The 22,604-nt window shown below is 42.2% G+C and overlaps 1 protein-coding gene across 1 annotated transcript in view; it reads left to right on the top strand.

Annotated features, from left to right (window-relative positions):
* Positions 1–22,604, top strand: part of UVRAG (UV radiation resistance associated) — a 101,139-nt gene that overhangs the window by 44,130 nt on the left and 34,405 nt on the right. The window contains exons 7-12 of the mRNA XM_063393720.1: positions 4,293–4,398; positions 6,199–6,325; positions 7,238–7,322; positions 7,798–7,885; positions 8,450–8,510; positions 10,540–10,705. Of these exons, the coding sequence (XP_063249790.1) occupies positions 4,293–4,398; positions 6,199–6,325; positions 7,238–7,322; positions 7,798–7,885; positions 8,450–8,510; positions 10,540–10,705 (633 nt within the window). The remainder of the gene's footprint in view (positions 1–4,292; positions 4,399–6,198; positions 6,326–7,237; positions 7,323–7,797; positions 7,886–8,449; positions 8,511–10,539; positions 10,706–22,604) is intronic.

Below are 22,604 nucleotides of genomic sequence, written 5' to 3'. Positions count from 1 at the left end.
AAGGCACTGCTTCACAGCAGCTAGTGAAAGGCACAGCAGCTAGTGAAAGGCACTGCCTCACAGCAGCTAGTGAAAGGCACTGCTTCACAGCAGCTAGTGAAAGGCACAGCAGCTAGTGAAAGGCACTGCTCCACAGCAGCTAGTGAAAGGCGCTGCCTCACAGCAGCTAGTGAAAGGCACAGCAGCTAGTGAAAGGCACTGCCTCACAGCTGCTAGTGAAAGGCACTGCCTCACAGCAGGTAGTGAAAGGCACTGCTCCACAGCAGCTAGTGAAAGGCACTGCTTCAGAGCAGCTAGTGAAAGGTGCTGCCTCACAGCAGCTAGTGAAAGGCACTGCTTCACAGCATCTAGTGAAAGGCACAGCAGCTAGTGAAAGGCACAGCAGCTAGTGAAAGGCACTGCCTCACAGCAGCTAGTGAAAGGCACTGCTTCACAGCAGCTAGTGAAAGGCACTGCTTCACAGCATCTAGTGAAAGGCACAGCAGCTAGTGAAAGGCACAGCAGCTAGTGAAAGGTGCTGCTCCGCAGCAGCTAGTGAAAGGCACTGCTTCACAGCAGCTAGTGAAAGGCACTGCCTCACAGCAGCTAGTGAAAGGCACTGCTTCACAGCAGCTAGTGAAAGGCACTGCCTCACAGCAGCTAGTGAAAGGCACTGCTTCACAGCAGCTAGTGAAAGGCACTGCCTCACAGCAGCTAGTGAAAGGCACTGCTTCACAGCAGCTAGTGAAAGGCACTGCCTCACAGCAGCTAGTGAAAGGCACTGCTTCACAGCAGCTAGTGAAAGGCACTGCCTCACAGCAGCTAGTGAAAGGCACTGCCTCACAGCAGCTAGTGAAAGGCACTGCCTCACAGCAGCTAGTGAAAGGCACTGCCTCACAGCAGCTAGTGAAAGGCACTGCTCCACAGCAGCTAGTGAAAGGCACTGCTTCACAGCAGCTAGTGAAAGGCACTGCTCCACAGCAGCTAGTGAAAGGCAGTGCTCCACAGCAGCTAGTGAAAGGCACTGCTTCACAGCAGCTAGTGAAAGGCACAGCAGCTAGTGAAAGGCAGTGCTCCACAGCAGCTAGTGAAAGGCACTGCCTCACAGCAGCTAGTGAAAGGCACTGCTTCACAGCAGCTAGTGAAAGGCACTGCCTCACAGCAGCTAGTGAAAGGCACTGCTCCACAGCAGCTAGTGAAAGGCACTGCCTCACAGCAGCTAGTGAAAGGCACTGCTTCACAGCAGCTAGTGAAAGGCACTGCCTCACAGCAGCTAGTGAAAGGCACTGCTTCACAGCAGCTAGTGAAAGGCACTGCCTCACAGCAGCTAGTGAAAGGCACTGCCTCACAGCAGCTAGTGAAAGGCACTGCTTCACAGCAGCTAGTGAAAGGCACTGCTTCACAGCAGCTAGTGAAAGGCACTGCCTCACAGCAGCTAGTGAAAGGTGCTGCTTCACAGCAGCTAGTGAAAGGCACTGCCTCACAGCTGCTAGTGAAAGGCACTGCCTCACAGCAGCTAGTGAAAGGCACTGCTTCACAGCAGCTAGTGAAAGGCACTGCCTCACAGCAGCTAGTGAAAGGCACTGCTTCACAGCAGCTAGTGAAAGGCACTGCCTCACAGCAGCTAGTGAAAGGTGCTGCCTCACAGCAGCTAGTGAAAGGCGCTGCTTCACAGCAGCTAGTGAAAGGCACTGCCTCACAGCAGGTAGTGAAAGGCACTGCCTCACAGCAGGTAGTGAAAGGCACTGCCTCACAGCTGCTAGTGAAAGGCACTGCTCCACAGCAGCTAGTGAAAGGCGCTGCCTCACAGCAGCTAGTGAAAGGCACTGCCTCACAGCAGCTAGTGAAAGGCACTGCCTCACAGCAGCTAGTGAAAGGCGCTGCCTCACAGCAGCTAGTGAAAGGCACAGCAGCTAGTGAAAGGCACAGCAGCTAGTGAAAGGCACAGCTTCACAGCAGCTAGTGAAAGGCACTGCTTCACAGCAGCTAGTGAAAGGCACTGCTTCACAGCAGCTAGTGAAAGGTGCTGCTTCACAGCAGCTAGTGAAAGGCACTGCTTCACAGCAGCTAGTGAAAGGCACAGCAGCTAGTGAAAGGTGCTGCTTCACAGCTGCTAGTGAAAGGTGCTGCTTCACGGCTGCTAGTGGCAGGGCATGGAGTGGCAGAACGGGCAGTTGCGGCATCAGGGGTCTTGGCTGGTGTGGCAGGGCACGGGTGAACTGGAGGATACTCATTCAGCATAGCACGGCAGCATGGGGTGTCTCTGCTGCTTGAAACAGCACCACAGCCGCTTGGTTCAGCTGCCAGCAGCAGGATGTTTTGCAGGCTCTCCCGGGGAAGCTTTGTGGCTCCATGTGGTTTTGTGGTGCAGTGTGGCTGTTCCACTCATCCTCCTCCCACGCACCCCTGGTGCAGCACCCACGCTTCCCACTGCCTTGCCCATTGTCCTGTTCCGGCCACATGCCTTGTTGGGCAGTACCTACGGCATCCCCTCTGCCATTCTTGCGTCCTGCTCGTTCCCCACCTGTCTTAGCAAGTCCAGGATGAGCCTCCAGGGCTTGATAACTTTGATGACGGTCTCATTGGCAATAGCAGCTGCTGCAATTATGTATCTGCCAGCCCGCTCCCACATGTTTAAGTCCAGGATGGCTCCTTGGGACAAATCCCGTCCGTGGCTCTCGCACCCCTCTATCAAGGCTAGTAAAGCCTGTTTTTCATACTTTATCCCTCTGTTCCTTAGAATAAAAGTCCTTACTTGGAGGGTAGGGTCTTCTGGGGCCTACGCTCCCATGTTCCTGGCAGTGTCTTACAGGGGTCCAGACCCACATGGCTCTCCACGCTGCTCTTTGCAGCTCCCTACACTGCTCGCAGCTCTCCTCGCTGCCCCGCCAGGATTCCCCGGCTCTCCATGCTGCTCTTTGCAGCTCTGCATGCTGCAGGCAGGAATTCCCTGCTGCCCCTCTGTCTCCCTGCTCTACACACAGCAGCTTGTTCTGTCACATCGATGTCAACAATTGCTGCTGATACTGGAGACAGGAACGCAACAAGAACACACCGAGTTCATGCAGCAACAGCTGAAGTTTATTGTTGGGAGTCCCCTTTTATAGGGGCTTCAAATTTCCCATTGCTTGCAAACATGATTGCTTAAGGGTCTTAACTCCGCCCAGCTCACTGGCCGATGGTAGGGGTGCATTCATGGTTCAAAGGGATTGGCTGGGGTCCCCTCTTTGAGTTGGACTCCAACCTATCATTAACATACCCGGGGACTTGTTTTCTTCTATTCTCTAACGAGCCAGGCGGGTTGAGGTGGTGTCTGTAAGGCCAAATTATCTGTGCAGCTTACAGACCAGTTATAGCTGTCACAGTAAAAGTCCTAAATCACAAGAACTTGTTTATTAATGTTACTAGCATGGTTTGTTTCCATGTACAACTTCTCTGTTTTTCTAATAAATACAATAATTTCTACCCCGTATTAATTTTAAGAAAGATGTTAATGTCTCTCTGTTTTTGCTATGTTTTTCCTCTGTCTGATTATTTTTCAATAAATATGGCAAATAACTGGTTTTCTCTCTTCACACTGAAGCCAGGGCTAACAATCAGTAATGCATCTTAATTTCTTAAAGTTTTCATATGTGATTTGAGTAAGAAACCTGTGGTTTTGCTACAGAAGGGCCCATAGCATAGTGGGAGATACTGAGGAATGTGTCATGTTCCTGGCTGGGTGTCTGTGTGTTAGCTAAAGGATGCTTGCACTTTTTCTACAGCTGGCCTATGGTAACAATGCTTGTGTGTATTTATCTTCATGTTAATGGTGATTTAAATTAAATGAGGTACCCGTAATTACCTGCTCTCTCACCTGCAGCCTGGTCAGCATCTGTTGAATTGAAAAATTGAAGAGGAGATTTTATACTTGATTTAATTTAAAGACTTGGTGGTTTTCTTCATAAACTATGCAAGTTATTACAGAATGGTTTGTGGTTGTGGGACCTTAAACCTCATCCAGTTCCAGCCCCCAGCTATGGGCAGGGCACCTTGCACTAGACCAGGTTGCTCCAAGCCCTGTCCAGCCTGGCCTTGAACACTTCCAGGGATGGGGCAGCCACAGCTTCTCTGGGCAACCTGTGCCAGTGCCTCACCACTCTTGCAGACAAGACCTTCTGCCCAGTATCCCATCTAACCCTGCCTTCCTTATGCTTCCTCATTTGATATTTTGGAATGAAAGCTGACAGTCTGAGTTTTCATTCCTGATGCTGGTTTTGAGGTGTTTGCACATGTGGGGAACCTTTATCACAGCTGTAACTTTCTCCTTGCAGGCTCCACAGAGCTCAGTGTGCAATTAAACAGACTCAGGTAACTGTTCAGAAAATAGGAAGGGAGATTGAAGAAAAGCTGAGATGTACATCTACAAGGAATGAACTGGTATGTTTGATTTATTAAAACCTTATTTTATGGGCTTGTTGAAGCATCTGACTGATATCTTGATTGTAAGTCTAGATTTTTTTTATTAACACTTGAACTTGAAACCTTTCTTTACACCTGTCATTTTAAATGGGAACTCATCTGAGAGCTGTGAAATACCATCAATATGAGTTGTGCGTTACATGGATTGATAAATTGCTTATCCTATTTTTACCTTTATTTTGTACAATCATACTGTCAAAGTGCACAGTGCATGAAAGAGGTCTTTCAGGAAAAACAAACTTCTAATGATTTATATGAAACTTGACAGGAACCTGTGGTGGATTGAGAGTGAGGTGAGCCTACTGGCTATATCTTCTTGCACCCTGACTCCCTTTGGATGAACAGAGCTCGTGCAAATGCTGTCACTCAAGTGACATATTCATTTTAAACAGAAATTGTTCTAGATCTTACAATGGCTTTTGACAGTTGGTTTTGCCTGCTTTCCTCCCCTCCCAAGAGAAGTCTGTTGACATTAGTTTCTGCTTTTTGCCCAGGAAAGATGATCTTTGTTCAAAGATGTGTTGAACCAAGTAGTGGTTTGTGGTGACTTCATTATGTTGGTACCCACTGGTATGTGTCTGGTGCCTTGTAAAAGGCACATTTGTAGTGTGAAGTTAATTTATTGCTGTAAAGCAGATTCTGAGTTGAGAGTACTCAGCTAAATTCCAAAAGTGTCAAACTAGTTCAAGGATTTGACAAAATGGGGGGAAATAGGAGCTTGTTTGCCTGCTGTAATTACAGGGGTTACCTTGTAGATGAAGAGGTGAAGAAGTCACCTTCCATAAGGGACAATATAAAATCTCTTGTAAGTCATTCCAAGCCAGAGCTTTATGGTTATGGATATGCTCATCCCTCCTTGCAAAGGCTTTTCACTTTTAAATATCTGAGAGCAAAACTATATCATACAATCCTAGTATGTTTTTGGTTGGAAGGGACTTTAAAGCTCATCCAGTTCCAACCCCCTGCCATAGGCAGGCACACCTTTCATTAGACTACGCTATTCCAAGCCTGGTCTAGCCTGGCCTTGAACACTTCCACGCATGGGGCAGCCACAGTTTCTGTGGGTAACCTGTGCCAGGGCCTCCTCAACCTCACAGCCAAGAATTTCATTCCCAGTATCTCATCTAACCCTTCTCTCTGGCACTGGGAAGCCATTTCCTTGTCCTGTCATTTCAGGCCTTTGTCCGAACTCCCTTTCCAGCTCTCTTGGACCGCTGGGGCTTTGAGGTCTCCCTGGAGCCTTTTCTGTTCTCCAGGCTGAACACTCTCTCAGCTTTTTCTTTTTATCCTCTTATTCTCATTGTCCTAAGCTGGAAATCAAATCTAATAGTGCAAGCTTGAACATCTCCAGCCTTTTTCCAGCTGCTGCCTCGACTTTGTATAGACTTCTTACTGCTCACCTTCCCTTTTGTGGGTGAGCCATTTACCAGGGAATGGATGCTCATCCTGCTGCTGGTGCTGTGCTGTCAGTTTTTGTGTCCTGGTGAAGCACCGTTCCTAATTTTTGGTCTGGGCTCAAGAGAGGAGATGCATCCCACAGGAGGAGCAAGCACTGTGGCACACAGCTGCATTTTCTTTCCTTCCAACGCAGCAAAACGATTAGAGTTTTTGGGAATCTGTTTCCTGTGGTAATCTATGAACTCAGTTTTTAGGCAGGTGCTAGCCTTGTCCTGTTTTTTCCTTCCCTCCTATCACCTTTTCATGAAACTGCTTCTGTGCAGAGAAACTTTTTTTTTTAAGCTGTGTTTCTCCCCATAGAAAAAGGAGAGTGAATGTTTACAGTTGAAGATCCTGGTGCTGCGTAATGAACTGGAGCGACAGAAGAAGGCCCTTGGTCAAGAAGTAGCATTGTTGCATAAGCAAAAAAGTACTTTGCTTGACAGAGGTAAGTGTAGAAACCTTAGCGTAGTTTATGACCAGAATGAAAGTGCTGGTTCTTTTCTATTTTGTTGTCTGGCTGTAATGTGCTTGTGTTTTTTCTATATCTGAAATTTGCAGACAGGTGTAATTTTCTCACTCTCTACGTTATCCTGAGTTTTAGACAGCAGTTTCTGGTATCTTGTTGCTACATAACTTCTTACTATGACACCTCTCCAAGGCAATCTTAAATCTTAAAAAAAATGTTCAATTGACATTTTATGAGAACATCAGAAGAATTGAAGTATAGTACAGCAAGCATTGCCATGATAAAGGAACTTCATAATGTCATGATGGAAGTTGCTATACCTGTGATCTGGATTCAGTTTTAAGTATGAGAAGACAAAAAAATCTTAGTATTTTGATATGTAAGTGACAGATGAATACTCACTCATCTTGGTATCATCTTTACCAGGCATGTCTCCTATAGTGAAATTCTGTATCCCTGCCTCTTTGGAGCTCACCAAGACCGAACTATACACATATTTGATCTTGTTGCAGAATCTTTTGTTCTAAATACTTAGTTGAGTCTAAAGTAATTAGTCACTACCAAAAAGGACGGTTTTTACCATGTACTTTATTTTGACTATGCAAGTATTGAGACCCCATAACTGGATTACTGTTCTGTGTGGTTTTGAGAGGAATAGGTATTAAAGGAGGATGAAATCTGATGGGTTGTATTTGGCTGGTGAATGGTGTGTAGTGCATGAAGACAGGTGTTCCTCCTGCTCTGGTCTGGGAGCATAATATGGAAAATGGGAGGGTAAGAATAAGTGGAGGATTATTGCCAACACTTTGTCGGTATCTACTTTTAAAACTTTGGATAACTAAGAATATATTTTATCCTGTTTTTTTTTTCCTGATTCCTCATGTTGCTTAGAAAATGCATTTGGGACAGAATACCAGAAACTTGAAGAGCATAATGAATCCCTCTATGAATTAAGAAAGGAATGCACTGCTAAGAGGTAAAAGGACCTGTGTTTCTTCTGTAACTGGAAAAAAAAAGATAACCTTGAGAGCAGGCCATTGAAAATGGGACTTCTGGTACCAAATTCTTCCTCATGTTGCCCTAAAATTTCTGTTAAGACATCCGTGCTACAATTTGTAGATATCTAAAGTGGTAATTACCAGTGGCAAGTCTAGAAGAGAAGAGAACAGATGGTTGGGTGTATGTGTAGACTCTGATAGGACTTTTAGGTGTGTTTTAGTGTAACACAGCTTTGTAATACCTGATTCTTGCAGTCAAAATATGTCTATAATGTATGGTACGCCTGACAACAAAAATTAGCTTGGTGTGCTTTATTTTTTTTTGAGTGGATTTACCTAACTTTTTGGAGGATAGGAGGTGATAATTGGAAAGCTGCAGAAGGGATATGACAGCTCGATACCTTTATTTGGAGCTTTTGAAGAAAATAATGGTTTTGGAATCTTTCCCCAAAGAGAACAGTTTTTGAAGACAAATGCCCAGCAGACTATTCGATGCAAGCAGTTGCTGTCGGAGCTATCCTACATCTACCCTATTGATTTGGTATGTTTTCAACATCCTGACAATCTGCTTGATGTGTAATGGACTTCCTATTTATTACACTGCAAACAAATATTATGTTTTATTTGTGACAGAATCTGCTCTTTGCTCATTCTGTTTATTTCAGCTTTCTTACATCTGGTCTTTAGGTTATAGATGTTACCAGGAAGGAACTTAGCCCAGCACCTCTTGCACAGTGTCTTCTATGAAAATAGAATAGCTTTAATTTAATGGCTGTTTTCCATTTTGCGTACAATTACATAAGTAACCCTGACAGTAGGCTGGCTGAGTTCACAGAAACATATGTTAAACTGTTGAGCTTCAAAATCTTTTATGTAATGAATTAATATAAAGCTCTTCACTCTTTAAAAGAAGTTGCATTTATTTTCTGAACTATGTGAGATGTGGATTAAAATACTGTGTCTGTCGCTCTAAGTTTAGTTGAGTATTTAGGTGTTTTTTTAATTTTATTGTTTATTAGCTTTGTTGTCATGTTTTGTGCAGGTTGTGCTGTTCTGGATGTTATTGTTCCATGCTCACTTTCCACTGTTGATTTTAAATTTACAGAATAACCAAAAGGATTACTTTGTTTGTGGAGTCAAGCTTCCTAATTCTGAAGACTTTCAAGGTATCTGCCTATTCCTAAAGTAGTTGTTACAGTTAACACTGCTTCTAAACTTCATAAAATTAAGAAAACTAGTACCAATAGCTTGGGGTCCAAATTTTTGACCAGAAAGATTAAAACTAGAAGAAAACTTGCAAATTATTTGTTGGTACTTCCTACCTAAAGCAAAGGAGGTTTCTTTTGACTCTTAGTAAAGCACCTCTGTGTTCTAAAACTGCATATTGAAACACTGGAAGAGGTTTCCTAGAGAGGCAATGAAGTCTCCATCCTTGGGGATGCTCAGAACCCAGCTGGACACAGTCCAGGGGACAACCTGCTCTGGGCGTGAGGAGGGTACCATTCCCAGAGGTGCCTTCCGAACTCGGTGATTCTGGAAAATATTTGTGTCTGACCTAAAATTCCATTGGGACTACTTTTAGTCCATAAATCTAGGTAGGGCAACAGGCATAAATCCCCATTTGGTTTTCTCTAGTTGCCAGTGAACTTGCCAAATAAATACCTTGCAAAAAAAAAGACTTTGAACCTCTCTGACAGTATGGAGTACTTTACAAATGACCTTCTACTTTAACTGTCAACCCTCATCCTATTGCAAAAGCAAATACATGATATGCCTGCCTGTATAACAGTTTACAGGAAACTGCATGCATTCATCAACAAATGTTTGACATGAACTGGAAATTCATTAAAATTCCCTTCAAGATTTTGTGCTCCCAGTACTTGTTCACTCTAGTTTCTTGAGCAAAAACCTCCATCAATTGTCTAACTCTTTAGAGCCACCTCATAGTAATCAACTTGTACTAATAATATGTATATTGGATGCTAGAATATTGGAGGAATAATCTTTAAAACAAATTAATTTGTCAGTAGGACAAAAATTAAGTCTATTGCTTTGTTTCCCTGATTGCACTAAATATGGTAATGAACTCAGTTTACTAACTCATGAGGAATCAGTGGTGTGCTATCTTCTGGCCCGTTTTTAATTTCCTGATATTAATTCATTGCAAAAGAATTACTGTTTCTTTATCCAAGTCTCTAGAAGTATTGTGTTGTGAGGAAGAAGTACTAAGCATTCAATTTAGTGAAATAGGCAGTTAAATTTGAAACCTAGCTGTCTGGTGTGGATGTTATATCAGACTCAGTAGATACTATCTCTTAAAAATTAGTTGTCTGAAGGATAAAAAAAAAAATCCCTAAAAAGCAAGTTTTGCTCCAAATTTTGAACCTTTTTTACAAAATCCATTTTGACAGGGGTATAACTTAAATACGTATGTTATGACAGGCTCTGATAGAGCTCAGTATGTTGTTGAATGTCATTATAAGCTTTCTTGAAGGTCTGCTGTTTAGCTGGTTTCATGGATGCATCAGAAGGGATGACTGTTGTGCTGTCTGTATCCCTTGAAAGAATTAAAAATAGAGAAAAGGGAAAGGAAAAGCCTTTATATGGCTAAAAGATAGACAGTTGCAAGATCTATGTGTATTCCTGGCAGGTGAAGCTTTAAGGTTGAAACCTTAAGTGTCAAATTGAAAATGATACTTTAAAACAATGGGTTAATATAAGTTTTTCCAGCTATTGGCAGAGAACAGAGTTCATAGCTTGGGGTCAGTGTCTCTTCAACTGATCTCACTCGTGAATAAAGTTGAGGAGGAATGCAGCTTTCCCCGATCCCTCTCACACTTGTCAACTCCATCTAGAGAAACACAGAAAGCTTAATACTTGAGTTTTGTCTTGGGAATTTTGTTTTATTTTTCCCATCTCTTCTTTACCCTCCCCCATCCTGGCAGTGTAGCTTTGAAAGTAAAATTTGCTGGAGAACAAGCCATCATCAGTTTTCTGTGCCTTGTCACAAGAGGCAAACACAACACAGTGAAGTGCAAACACTTGTAAAGCGTGGAGCAGAATGACTCCAGACCTCCTTCTGTCCTTGAGTTCTGACTTCTGAGAGCTACATTAATTGTTGTTCTCTGAGCAATAAAGATGAATACTAGGATTCAGTGGATGCAATTAATAGTAGAATCTTTTTGTCATTGACAGCAAAAGATGATGGAAGCATCGCTGTTGCCCTGGGCTATACCGCTCACCTAGTTTCCATGATATCCTTCTTCTTACAAGTGCCACTCAGGTATCCTATAATTCACAAGGGCTCCCGGTCTACAATCAAAGATAATATAAATGACAAGCTGACGGAGAAAGAGCGAGAGTGAGTATATTGTAAATACACTCATCTACTTAAAAAAAACCAAATCAACACCAAAAGCCCCCATCTTAAACAGTTTTGGGTAGTCTGAGGTGATATGGAATTTGAAGTTACTTGTTACTGCTTTCAGTTGCTGTGGAACAGTCGCTGAGTTTCTCTCGTTGGAATTTTGGGATAGAGTTACTCAGCTTTGTTATTCTGGGTCTGTTGGCACATATCTGGCTTTGATTTGGCATCCAGTAATGCTAGAAAAACATAAGCAGTGTTTCTTAGTGTTTCATGAGTTTTGATTTCTATTTGGAAAACTTGCCTTTTATGTTTTGCTATCTGCAGTGTATTCCCATAGCCAGTAGCAAGTGTAGTTTCACTGGGGAGCTGCTGCCAGTGCCAGAATAGTGGTTGATAAATGGGAGAAAAGAAATACTTTTCTTTTAACACAGAATTTTCTAATTAATTGAAAAAGCATAGTAACCTGCCACCTACTATAAATCAACTGAATATTCAGTGTGGAGCTTTTAATTTGTTCTGTAATTATTGTCTTTGAACATGTAGCTACATCCTTAATGTTTTCCTTCTAGGAAACCATCTTGTCTTTAAATTCACTCTCTGGATGTCTTCTCCTGCGTTTTGGAACTTTGCTTATTTTCCCACTATCTTTGCAGCTGTGTGCTGTAACGTGAAGTTAGTGGCAATTACTGGTTAAGGTTCCCTTTGTAGTCTGAGGCCACTGAACTGCCAGGAATGCAGCACTGACCATTGGTGGGAGGCCAATTGCTCCGTTCAAATTCTGGGCACTGCCAAAGTTTGCCCAGAGAGTTTATGGACTACCCATCCCTGGAAGTGTTCAAGGCCAGGCTGCATGGGGCTTGGAGCAACCTGGTCTAGCTGAAGGTGTCCCCACCCTGGTAGGGGGTTGGAATGAGATGAGTTTGAAGTCCCTTACAACTTGGGAATTCTGCAACCCTGAGTGTGTGTGTGTGGATGCTGCAGTCAGGCTTGCAGCATCAATTACTTCATTTTTCCACAAAAGTTTGAAAAAAGAGCAAAGGAAAGGACTGAGGGGAAGTGAACGTGTGGAAAGTAGCTGACTCTATTGACAGGAAGCTGTGAAAAAACAAATTCCTCTCTTTGGAAATATGCAGTCAAAGTGTTACAACATTTTAACACTAATTCTTCATAATCCAAATAAAGATGGAAGAGTTTTATTGTACCTAGTTGACAGGATTGGGATGCTTGAATGAGTCTGATTTCTCTTTGAAGGTTAGTGACTTGGCAGCGCAGGCAAGGTAATTTGCCTTAAGCTTTAAACTTGCTGAGGTCTTCCTGTTTTGACACCATAAAACACAACTATATAATTATGTCTTGCAAAGTAATTTGATACCATTTTAATAACTTGTCTGAACACACTTCCTGTGAACCTTAATAGAACATTGGCCTGTTTTGCTTCAGTAGTTCTTGAAGCAGATGATCATACTCCTTCCTGTACATCCCTTTGAGAAGGGTTGCAAATTAGAACATTTGTATCTTGAAAACAGATTTCTGAGTAGTAGAACTCCCTGTGTGTGGGTTTATAAAGATGAATTCAATTTTGTGTTCTCTCATATAGATTGGAAGGTTTAGTCCTTCATGCTACAGCCTTCCAAATTCTTGTGACTTAGTACTTGATTTCACAACAGATTTCTGAAAAGGAGAGAGTTTAAGCTAAGTAAATTAATCCCTGTTGGGCTATTTACCTGTGTTGGGCTAGATTTTTTCAGAATTAGCTCCTGCTGGAGATCTTTTCCCAGCTGTTGGAGAAACAATCCTACCAACTCCAAGGTTTTACATCAAATCCCTAAAATTGCAGTTTTCTTTCTAAAGTAATAGATCACGTTCCTCCCTTGCTCCTAATTGTGTTGACCACAGCAGTAACATGCATTATTAAATTTGTTTATTTCAGTTACCAGTCTTTTAGCAGCTTTTCAAACTCCAACATAAATCATTGAGTAATTGCAGTGATGTAATCCCTATATTTGATCTTTACTATAATGCATGGTGTCCTCATTATTGACTGGCTTATACCTACATACTTGGCTTTTGGGTTTTTTTCATTGCAGAGTGTTGGAGGTTAGGATTTTTCCTTTTTTTTTTCTTTCTCAGGAATTTTTTCTCCCATTTGTTGTCTAAGAGATGGGAACAACAGATACTTAAGAGAGTCAAAAAATGTGGCCAGGACAGGGGAGGGAGTGCAGTTTGTTTCTGTCTCTTAGCTGGGAGATTTTCTCTTGGGAAATGCAGAGATACTGCCAGAATTGGCTGGGGGTTAGGGGCTGGGCTCAGCTCTCTCACTCTCTCTCTCTCTCGAGATCAGAGTGGAGACAGTTGTGGTTTTGGTGCCAGACTGCTGCTGCCCAGGGAATTCACTGCTGCTGTGGAGTTTTTTTGTCCTTCACTGCTTCTCCTTTCTCCTCACAAGAGCAGCTATTGAACTGGACCTTTTCAACATCCAATCTCACTGAGAAGGGGACTCTGACCCGTCTCCAGAGGGAGTGTCTCCCAGCTGCTTGTGAAAGCTTGGCTGCCACTGCCCTGCCCTGTTGTTTTCTTCCCGTGCTTTGGGATTTTTCACTACATTTCAACTCCACAAGTGGTGTCCAACCCCCATGGCTGCTGTCACTGCTTTGGAGTTTTTGCTACACTTTTTTTTACCACGCTGGGTGTACTCACCTCTGCTGTTCCAGCCCGCTGCTCTGAGGTTCCTACTCCAGGCCCTCCGGAGTGGCCCTGAGACCAGCTGCCCTCCGTTAGTTTGCAGAGGGAGCCCCTTCTCTCTCTTTCCCCCTGGCGGAGGCGCCATGAACCGTGTGGAGAGAGGCGGCTGAGCTGCCCCACAGCGCCCCTGCAGCCGCGGGGGAATCATCGCACCTGCCCCGCCGGGAGCCAGCAGCGCCCCTGCCGGCTGTGACTGCACCGAAGGGGAAAGCGCTCGTCAGCCACGAGAAGGATGTGGTTGTGTTTCAGTGTTTTGTTTGTTGTCGCTATCGTTGTTATTGTTTCTCTTGGTGTACATACATATACTAGTAAAGCCCTGTTATTCCTTTTCCCTTATCTTTGCCTGAAAGCCCCATGATTTCAAAGTTACAGTAATTTGGAGGGAAGGGGCTCATGTTTTCCATCCCATCAAGGTTCTTGCCCTCCTTGGTAGATACTTGTCCTTTAAACGAAGACACAGTGATAAATAAATCCTCCTTTAATTCCCTTAAGGGTCTAAGATAGCTCAGTCCTTCTCAGGCCTTGGAGGAATATATCAAAAGACAGGAAAAAGGACTCAAAAGAGGCTCTCACCCTTAGCTGCAGTAAGATGTTTATTCCAGGTGGTCTCCAGGGGAAAGAGGACGTGCCCAGGGGAACAGGGTCTTTTCTCAGGACATCTGAGGGTGGGGGCAAGTTGGCACATAGCCAATGGGGGTCAGAAAGGGAAGGAAGGGTCAAACTACATGACATGAGCTCTAGGGGTCCCTGAGGGGAATGTAACAACACAGGGTTTCTCTGAGATCCTTTTTAGGAGTTTCTAGAAATTATTCCTTGGGGGAAATACCTGAGGTTTTTGCTCAAGAGCAAATTAGTAAGTACAGGTGTTTGTTTTTAAGGTTATACTGTATAAAGATGTTACTACACTTTCAAGTTTCTTTACCAACTTTTCTAAGCCCTCCTGTTGATCTGGTTAAATATTTTGAGAGCTTTCAGAATGAAAGTAACTTCTGGGATATGCTTCATCTGCTTCAGATTGGTTTACTTGCATGATCCAGGTCATTTCTATGAGGACCTTGAGAATTTACAATTTTTTCTGCTACAATAACTTTTACATTATGACTTTGAAATAGGCAGATGTGGTGAGAACTTAGCATTTGCCTGGCCATAGTACTGAAGGTAGAATGAAGTATAGAGTGTCCCCTTGTGGGAAGGACAAATGTATAAAAAAACAGGTCACCCTCCACCAGGATGGTTCAGACTTGTTGCATCTGAGGAGTGTATCAAGCATAAACCACAGGTGCCCTTCTTGGGTCTTCAGAGTGGTTCTGTAAGTTTATCTTAATACAACTAAAGTTGACGCACAAGGTCTGCAGCACCTTTGTATTTATGGAGTGTTGATGTTTCTCCACAGTTTGTTGACTGAATCTTGAACTCAAACCCCAGCAGACTGGATTACTCCAGTTTGGGGTTGCTTTCATTAGTTTAAGGAAACAAATTTCAGAGAAGTGGAGAAGATTAGGTAAATCAGGCAGGACATATTTTGAATCTGCACACACTCAAGCAATTATTTTGGTAAACTGGTGTTGTATTTTAGACCTACTCATTTGCATTGCTTAGGAAAACTGGTATGTTGTGTGTGGTTCACACAGTGTTAAATCATGAAAAGTAAGTTACTGACAGTGGAAATTCTGATGCAAAAAATATCTTTTCAGGCCTCTGAATAAAGCAAACACATGGGATTCATTGCCAGTTCTGCTCCAAAAATGCTTCCAAATTAACTTTCTTGATGTATTATCTTTAATTTATTTGAAGTGTGGCAAGCTAGATTTGCAAATAAGTGGAGATAAGTGTTGCTGAACTGGCCTGTGGATAATTTTGGAGCATTTGTGATACACTTGTTGAATAAGCATAATCTGTAAGTGATCCTCCTTATTATGACCTTACTCCAGTCTGGAAGAATGGGTAAATCAGGATTTCAGCTGCAATAGACTTAGTACAACACCACTAAAGTTGTTATTGCTCTGTGCCTGGTAACAAATAAGTCACTTGCAGACAAAGCAGGCTGAAAATCAGAACACAAGCACATGAAGAATAACTTCTCACTGATGTTAAGGTTTTCCAAAACAATTGAGAAATCTTTAATCATATTTGGTACTTTGGCTGAGGTAATGAAATGGCAGCTTTGGGAAGAAATCTTGGAAAATTTAGATGGAGGGAGATGGTTGCTTGAGAAATTGAATAGCTATCAAAGAAAAGTTGATTCTTTGGGGTAGGTTGAATGTGTGTTATGGGTTCAGCTGTATTGCTCAAAGAATGCTTTTTGCCATGAACTTATCTTGAACTGTATTTTTACGTTCTACAATTCTTGGGGATATTTAGCTACAATCCAGGCTTATTTGATTCTTAATTAGCAAAACAATGCTTTTGCCTTCATTGAGTCAGCAGATATTGCTGTGTATAGATAAAGAATTAGATCAGGTGTTGTTTAATGAATTTAGATACTGTTAACACTATTTCTGGGAACTAGAAGTTTTTACATGCTGCTGGCCAGTCTGAGAAGGCAGATACTGTTTATTGCAGTAGATGAGACCACTGACCCCAGACATTTGAGACCAGCTGAGAAATGTTTCTGTGAGGACATACTAGTCTTAATTTACTCCCATTGTGTTGGGGGTTCAGTTTTCTTTTCTTTCCTTTTTCTTTCATTTTTATCTGTGGATATTTTTCCTATTGAGTTGCTAAGATGCACAGATGGCTGGGTCCTTGAGACACAGGGAGGTGGCCAGGCCTCAGAGAAAGAGGGTGTCTGGTGGCACTCCTCTGGTTTTTGGGAGTTTCTCTCAAAAAGATAAGTAAAGGATGGGAGCTGAGGCAGTTGGGCGTTCTCACTCGCTCTCGGCTTTCGGAGGAGGGCGGTCGAGCTGCTACTTGGGGAGAGCAGTTTAGCTACCACTACTATAACCCAGCCAGGAGCTGACTTTCTTCTGCTGCTTAGGCCCCGCACCCCCTGCCCTGCCGGGACATCCAGTAGTCCCAGCTATTGCCGTGGAGTTTCTGATACATCTCATCCACTGCCCCAGGATTTCTGCTCATCCCTGCTGTTCCAGCCTGCTGCTTCCAAAAGTCATGACAGGGCACCGGGATTGACAGCCCCAGGGGTTTGTGGAGTGAGGCCTCTCTTCCATCCCTCCCCGTCTCAGACAAAGCCACCATTGTCACCTGCTGCCCGCCGGGAGCCAGCAGCACTCCCTGCTGGCTGTGAACAGAACTGCACCAAAGGGAAAGTGCCTGCGGCTGAGAAGGTGTCACTGGGTTCCTCGTTCTGTTTGTTATTAGTGCCACAGTTATTATTTGTTTGCCTTGCCTTATACATACTAGTGAAAAACTGTTATTCCTAGTCTCATATCTTCTTTACCTGAGAACCCCTTAAGTTCAAAATTATAATAATTCAGAAGGAGGGGTTTTACATTCTCCATCCGAGGGAAGATTCTGCTTTCCCTAGCAGACACCTATCTTTCAAACCAAACCATGACACACTGAAACATTATATACCTGTTGAGAATTTTTGTTTTTCCAAAACATTACTTCATTTTTTTAAATAAGCAGGGACTTGACCTGTATAAAGTGTTTTCTTCTTAAAAATGATCCTTCAATGGCAGTGAGATTTAAAGTTCTGATTGCAAGGATGTCTGCTCTCTCCTTACAGATAATCCATATGTTGTGACATCCATCATGGTTTGTATAGTGCAAGCCTTGAATCCAAGCTGAAATATGTTACAGAAATGCCCAATTTGCAAAAAGCCATCAGGGTCACTGGCTCCATGGATTTTTTTGCTGTGATTTAGAGGTGTTTGAAATTATTTGCTGAAGCAGTAGAATGATACCCTCTTGTACTAAGTGGTGACTGTCTTGTCAGAAACTGCCTGGCTTTCATAATCTGGATCTTTGCTTTTCTCTCTGTGGTCTGTACATACTGAAGCTATTGTGCATTCCCCAAGAGCAAGGTCACAGCAGTTACATTTACCACAGAAAGGTGCTTCTGCTTTTGATTATCATCATCTGAACTGTTCAGAAAAGCATTTTGAAAATACATTTCATAAAGTTAAACTAATGTTTTCTTTTCCCAGTAAACTAATATTTATGTATTGTATAAAGCTTGAATGGGGATATGCTTTTCCCTCATGGCAGTCTGTATTTTTGTCATCAAATTTGTTTTACAAGTGTAGCTTTTTCTGTTAAATAGGAACTCAAAACCATGTAGTAATCCAGACTGAATTTGCTTGTGATTTGTAATTCATAATTTATGTCTTAATTTGTAATTACAAGCAAAAGGCATGCTTGTAGTCCTTTTTTCTGTCTTTTCATTTAATTTTGGGTCTTCTGTAGCATATCTGTGTAGTCTCTGCTCTGAAGTTGATAGAGCTCTGGTGCAGCTTATCTTAGAAGGAAATTGGTTTTAAAGCTGTGCAGCCAAAACTTCTTGCACCTTGATCTTCAGGTGGAGTGTTAAGATGTTAGGAATGCTGGATATTTTGGTGCTTATGGCTCTTGAGCAGCTTATTTGTGCTAGTATTTGATTTGAAGTGTCCTGGGAAATTGTGATTTCAAGTGAGCTGTTTGGACAGTGGTGGTCCTTCTCACTTAAAAGGCTTTCAGGGTTTAATTTCTTCTGGTTCAGAGAAGCCCCAGGACTTTTAAATAACACAAACTTCCTCCTCTGGATACAACATTCCATTACAGTGAGCAAACAGGATGTGGTTAGGTTGGACAGAAAAGACTAGTTCTTTCCTCCCTGCTTGCTCCCCTTGCAGACCCCAAAAGGGGGTGAGGCTGAAATAACTCAAACTTCAGTAAATATTTAAACCTTTTCTTGTACACTGCTCATACTTCAAACATATCAAACAAGAACTTGTGACTTTTTCAGGCTATTATCTTATCTGGATTGTGCTATTTAGTCCTATCCTTTTATTGAGTGTCCTATCTGTGGTCTAAAGTTTGAAACTCATTTTTTTTGTTACTGACCCATTTTTAGTAATGTTGTGTGAGATGCAGTTGTTCCCCCAGATCTGATAGGTGACTCTGCTATGACATGAGTGACTTACAGTCACAAAAATTACATCTGTTCTTTATGTGTATGATAGTGAATAACTGGGTTTCAGCTGCATTCTGCCAAGTCTGCTCTGCAGCCACCTCTCTGCAGTCATTTTGCTTATTGTCCTTGAAAATGAGACGTGAAAGCAGAAAACAGGTTGAGTTTGTTCTCTGACAAATTTGACCCAGTTGGGCAGGAAGTGTCAAAGATAATCTAAATACAGTCATGTGAAAATGTGGTGGTGTCAGCTTCATTTAGTCTTTGGACTAAGATTCCAGTCTGCACTTAACTACTGGATAATGTCTTGATGTCCAAATGGACAGCAGTGATGATTGGTGTTCTCATGATTTGGAATTGTAACCAGCACTGTTTAACTTTTAGGTCAGTGACATGGACAGTGAGACGAGTTTGCCAGTGACACCAAGCTGTGTGGTGCCAGAGGGAAGGGATGGCATGCAGAGGGTCCTGGACAGGCTGAAAAGTGGGCCTGTGCCAGCCTTGTGAAGTTCAGTCAGGCCAAGTTCAAGTTGCTGCACTAGGATTGTAGCAATCCCAAGCTCAGGCTGGGTCAAAAATGGATTGAGAACAGCCCTGAGGAGACGGACAGCTTGGGAAAATGGCTGGATGAGAAGCTGGACATACCCTGGCCATGTGCACTGGCACGTGTCAGAAGCCCCTGTATGCTGGGCTGATCCCATGGCAAGGGCAGAGTGGAGAGGGGAATTCTGCTCCTCTGTCCTGCTCTGGTGAGACCCCACCTGCAGAGTTGCCTCCAGCTCTGGAGTCCAACATCAGAAGGATGTGGAGTTGCTGGAGTGAATCCAGAGGAGGCCACAGAGGTGCTCCAAGGGCTGAATGAAGCCTTTCTGCTCTGGAGGCAGCTGTAAGAACAGAAGGCTCCAAGGAGACCTGAGAGCTCTTTCCAGTGCATAAAGGGGCTCCAAGAGAGCTACAGAGGGATTTTGGGCACGAGCCTGGAGTGATGGGACAAGGAAGGATGGCTTCCCAGTGCCAGATGGGAGGGTTAGATGGAATATTGGGAAGAAATTCATCCCTCTGAGGGTGGAGAGGCCTCAGCAGAGGTTGCCCAGAGAAACAGTGGCTGCCCCATCCCTGGAAATGTGCAGGGACAGGTAGGACGGGGCTTGGAGCAATCTAGTGGGAGATGTCCCTGCCCATGGTAGGAGGTTGGAACAAAATGGCTTTTAAGGTGCCTTCTAACACAAACCATTTTGTGGTAATTAGGTGTTCTTAAACCATAAGTGTCCTAATTCAGCTTATAAAGCTGCAAATATTCCTGGTCCTTAAAGTTCTGAATCAGTTGAAAAGTTAAGGCTATGAAACATGATTCTAAACAATATTTGGAATTTTACTTAGATTTGCCAAATGAGATGTAATATGATATTTTAATTGTGCCACACTTCAGCCTGTGCAAGACAGTTGGATGTGATGTGTAAAAAACCATTATTTCACTGACTTCTTCCCTTAAGAGCTTTCTGAAGTACAGATTAAACTTTTGAGACTTTAATGCAATTTGGGATATGCCAGAAGTCTGAACAGAAGAGAGAATAAAAGATCTAAAACATATGGCGTATTACCAAAGTAGAAACAGGTGAAAGCAGTTAAAAATGAAGCAATTTCATAAGCTTTAAAAATAGTTTGTGTTAAAGGCAGATGGTTATAGACAATAAAAGTGGGCCATCCATATATTGGTACATATGTGATATTTCTGCATGCAGAGTTCATAAATCACAGAACACAACAGTAAATGTATTTGGACTTGAATTTGTAAGAGATACTTGGGGTCTGAAATAAATGTATGGAATAAGGATTCTTTCAACTTTTCCTAACATTTACCATCTGCCTGAGCCAGGAATCCTGTAGTGATTTAAGTGTTCATCCAGCACCAAAGTGATTATGTAAAACAGCTAAAGATGAGCTAAAGATACAAAATTAAATGAGATCCTGATGGCTGATGAGTACTCGTTGAGGGTCAGCTGGAAAAAGTAGGACAGTGAAGAGTTTTACTGGTTAGAGTAGAATACTTAGCACAATTTATTTGAGTTGTAAGAATGGTTTAATGCTTAAAACTCCACAAGTAGTGTAATCATAGTTTTAGCTTTAAAACAGGCCTCTGGTTTTCTAGAATCAGCATCTGTGGGCAACTTCAAAAGATCTCTTTTTCTGAAGTCAGTTTTCTGGTTTTTAAATACATCAGTATTAGTGAGCAGTTTTGGAAGACACTATATTAGCAAGTTGTTGCCTGTGCTGTTACCAAAGCCAGGGCCTTTAAAAGTCAATAAGAGATGGGTTGCAACCCTTTCTTTTGTTAAGAAGTCAATAATACTCCTTGTAAGGAAAAAAACTCCATCAGGATAGATTATGGATGTGGCATCACACCTCAAACTGTAAATATGAAAATGAAAAATACTTGCATGAGGCTTTTTCTCTATCTGCCCCTGAAATTTCTTGGTTTTACTTTCAGCAGCACATGAGCACAGCCTTCTTCGTTATGTCTTGAATCATGGAAAAGACTTAAATTAACAATGGAAGGTGACTTAACCTTCCTACCCCTAGGAAGGATGAAGTTTGTTTAGAGGAAAGTGTTACAATAGCTGAGTGTGTGGGGTCGTTTGAACTTGCCTTAGAGGTGATACATTAGGCTTCCTTGTGGCTGTAGCTTTAGGATTACAAGATGATCTCCTTGTATCTGGATGAAGGACAACACAGAGCAGTGGCTTGTGGTCTCATGGGCTGGGCTGCAGCCTCTAATCTGATTCCTGGAGGGATCCCATAGAATTACAGAGCTGACTTCTAGCAGAAATTCCTTCAGGCCCCTAGACAAGCACAATTGGCAAAAGTGTTCATCTGAAATCCTGTCTGCTGCTCCTGTACTGCCACCAGACCACAAAATACATATATTTTATATGTATGTAATATATGTACATATAATACATCTAATATATATGTACATTATATAAATATAACATAAATAATGTAATAATAATATACATTATAAATAATATAAACATAATATATATACATATAAGATATATTTATATTTTTTTATATATACATATATTTATACAAAATATACTTTATATTTTGTAGTTTATACATATTCGGGAATCTTTCTTGAACTGAAAATGGGAATTTGTCTTGGTTCGACACTGAGATCTCTGTTTGGCTGTTTGCATCTGCATGAGTCAACTAGAGTGGAAATCCTGACAACCAGCCACTATTGGTTTTTCATATTGACTGGAAACACATATATTGGCTTTCTCTTTTTTAGCAGAAAGACTTTTAAACCAGAGTGGATGATTTAGTATCCTGTCTAGTCTTTGTAACCTTGATGTCATTTACTGTAATGAGATTATACTTTGCTTCTAAAGAGTTACATGTGTTTCTTATAGCTACAGAGTGTACTTGATTAAATACCATGTTAGAATAAAGTCTAATTAGACTAAATAAAGTAATGGCTCCCTGAGAGTCCTGTTGATGGTGTAGTTGGGTACCTTTAAGCTTGATACCTACTAGAATGATATTTTTATGCAAATATTCCAACTAACTATTTAAAAACTTAGCATTTGTGAAGTGTGAGGTCCCTGAACTCAAAACTTAATTCCATTGTTGACGGTAATGTGCTGGTTTTGTAGTTTCAGTGTGGATTCAGGTAAACTTTCAGCCCTGTTTTTTTATTTAAAAGTCTGACTTGATGTTACTTTTCCCCATCAGGGTAATGTTGAACATAGCGTGTAACCTCTGCCTCGCTTTTTCTTTTTCACAGCTCTGTTGAGCCTTGACCTGCTCACACTTGTTTCTTTACTCATTGCATATCCGCAGATCCTCCCTAGGTTTAAATATTTGAATATTAGGTGCCTTTGACAGGAAAGCAAGTTTTAAGCTGAAGAGTTCTTTATCCAGTAGGTGATGTCTGCTTAGGAAGTGTGGCAGGAATTAATAGGGAATGGATCAAAATAAAACGGTGGATAATGACTTGCTGAAATTAAGATTGCAGGTAGAGAGGAGGGGCTTATTCTTGAGAACCCTCCAAGCTGGAGAGATGGGAGAGAGATC

Source organism: Prinia subflava, chromosome 3 (genome assembly GCF_021018805.1).
Source record: "Prinia subflava isolate CZ2003 ecotype Zambia chromosome 3, Cam_Psub_1.2, whole genome shotgun sequence".
Classification (NCBI taxonomy): domain Eukaryota; kingdom Metazoa; phylum Chordata; class Aves; order Passeriformes; family Cisticolidae; genus Prinia; species Prinia subflava.
Note: the sequence above shows the minus strand (reverse complement) of the source record. Positions and strands in the feature narration are given on the sequence as shown.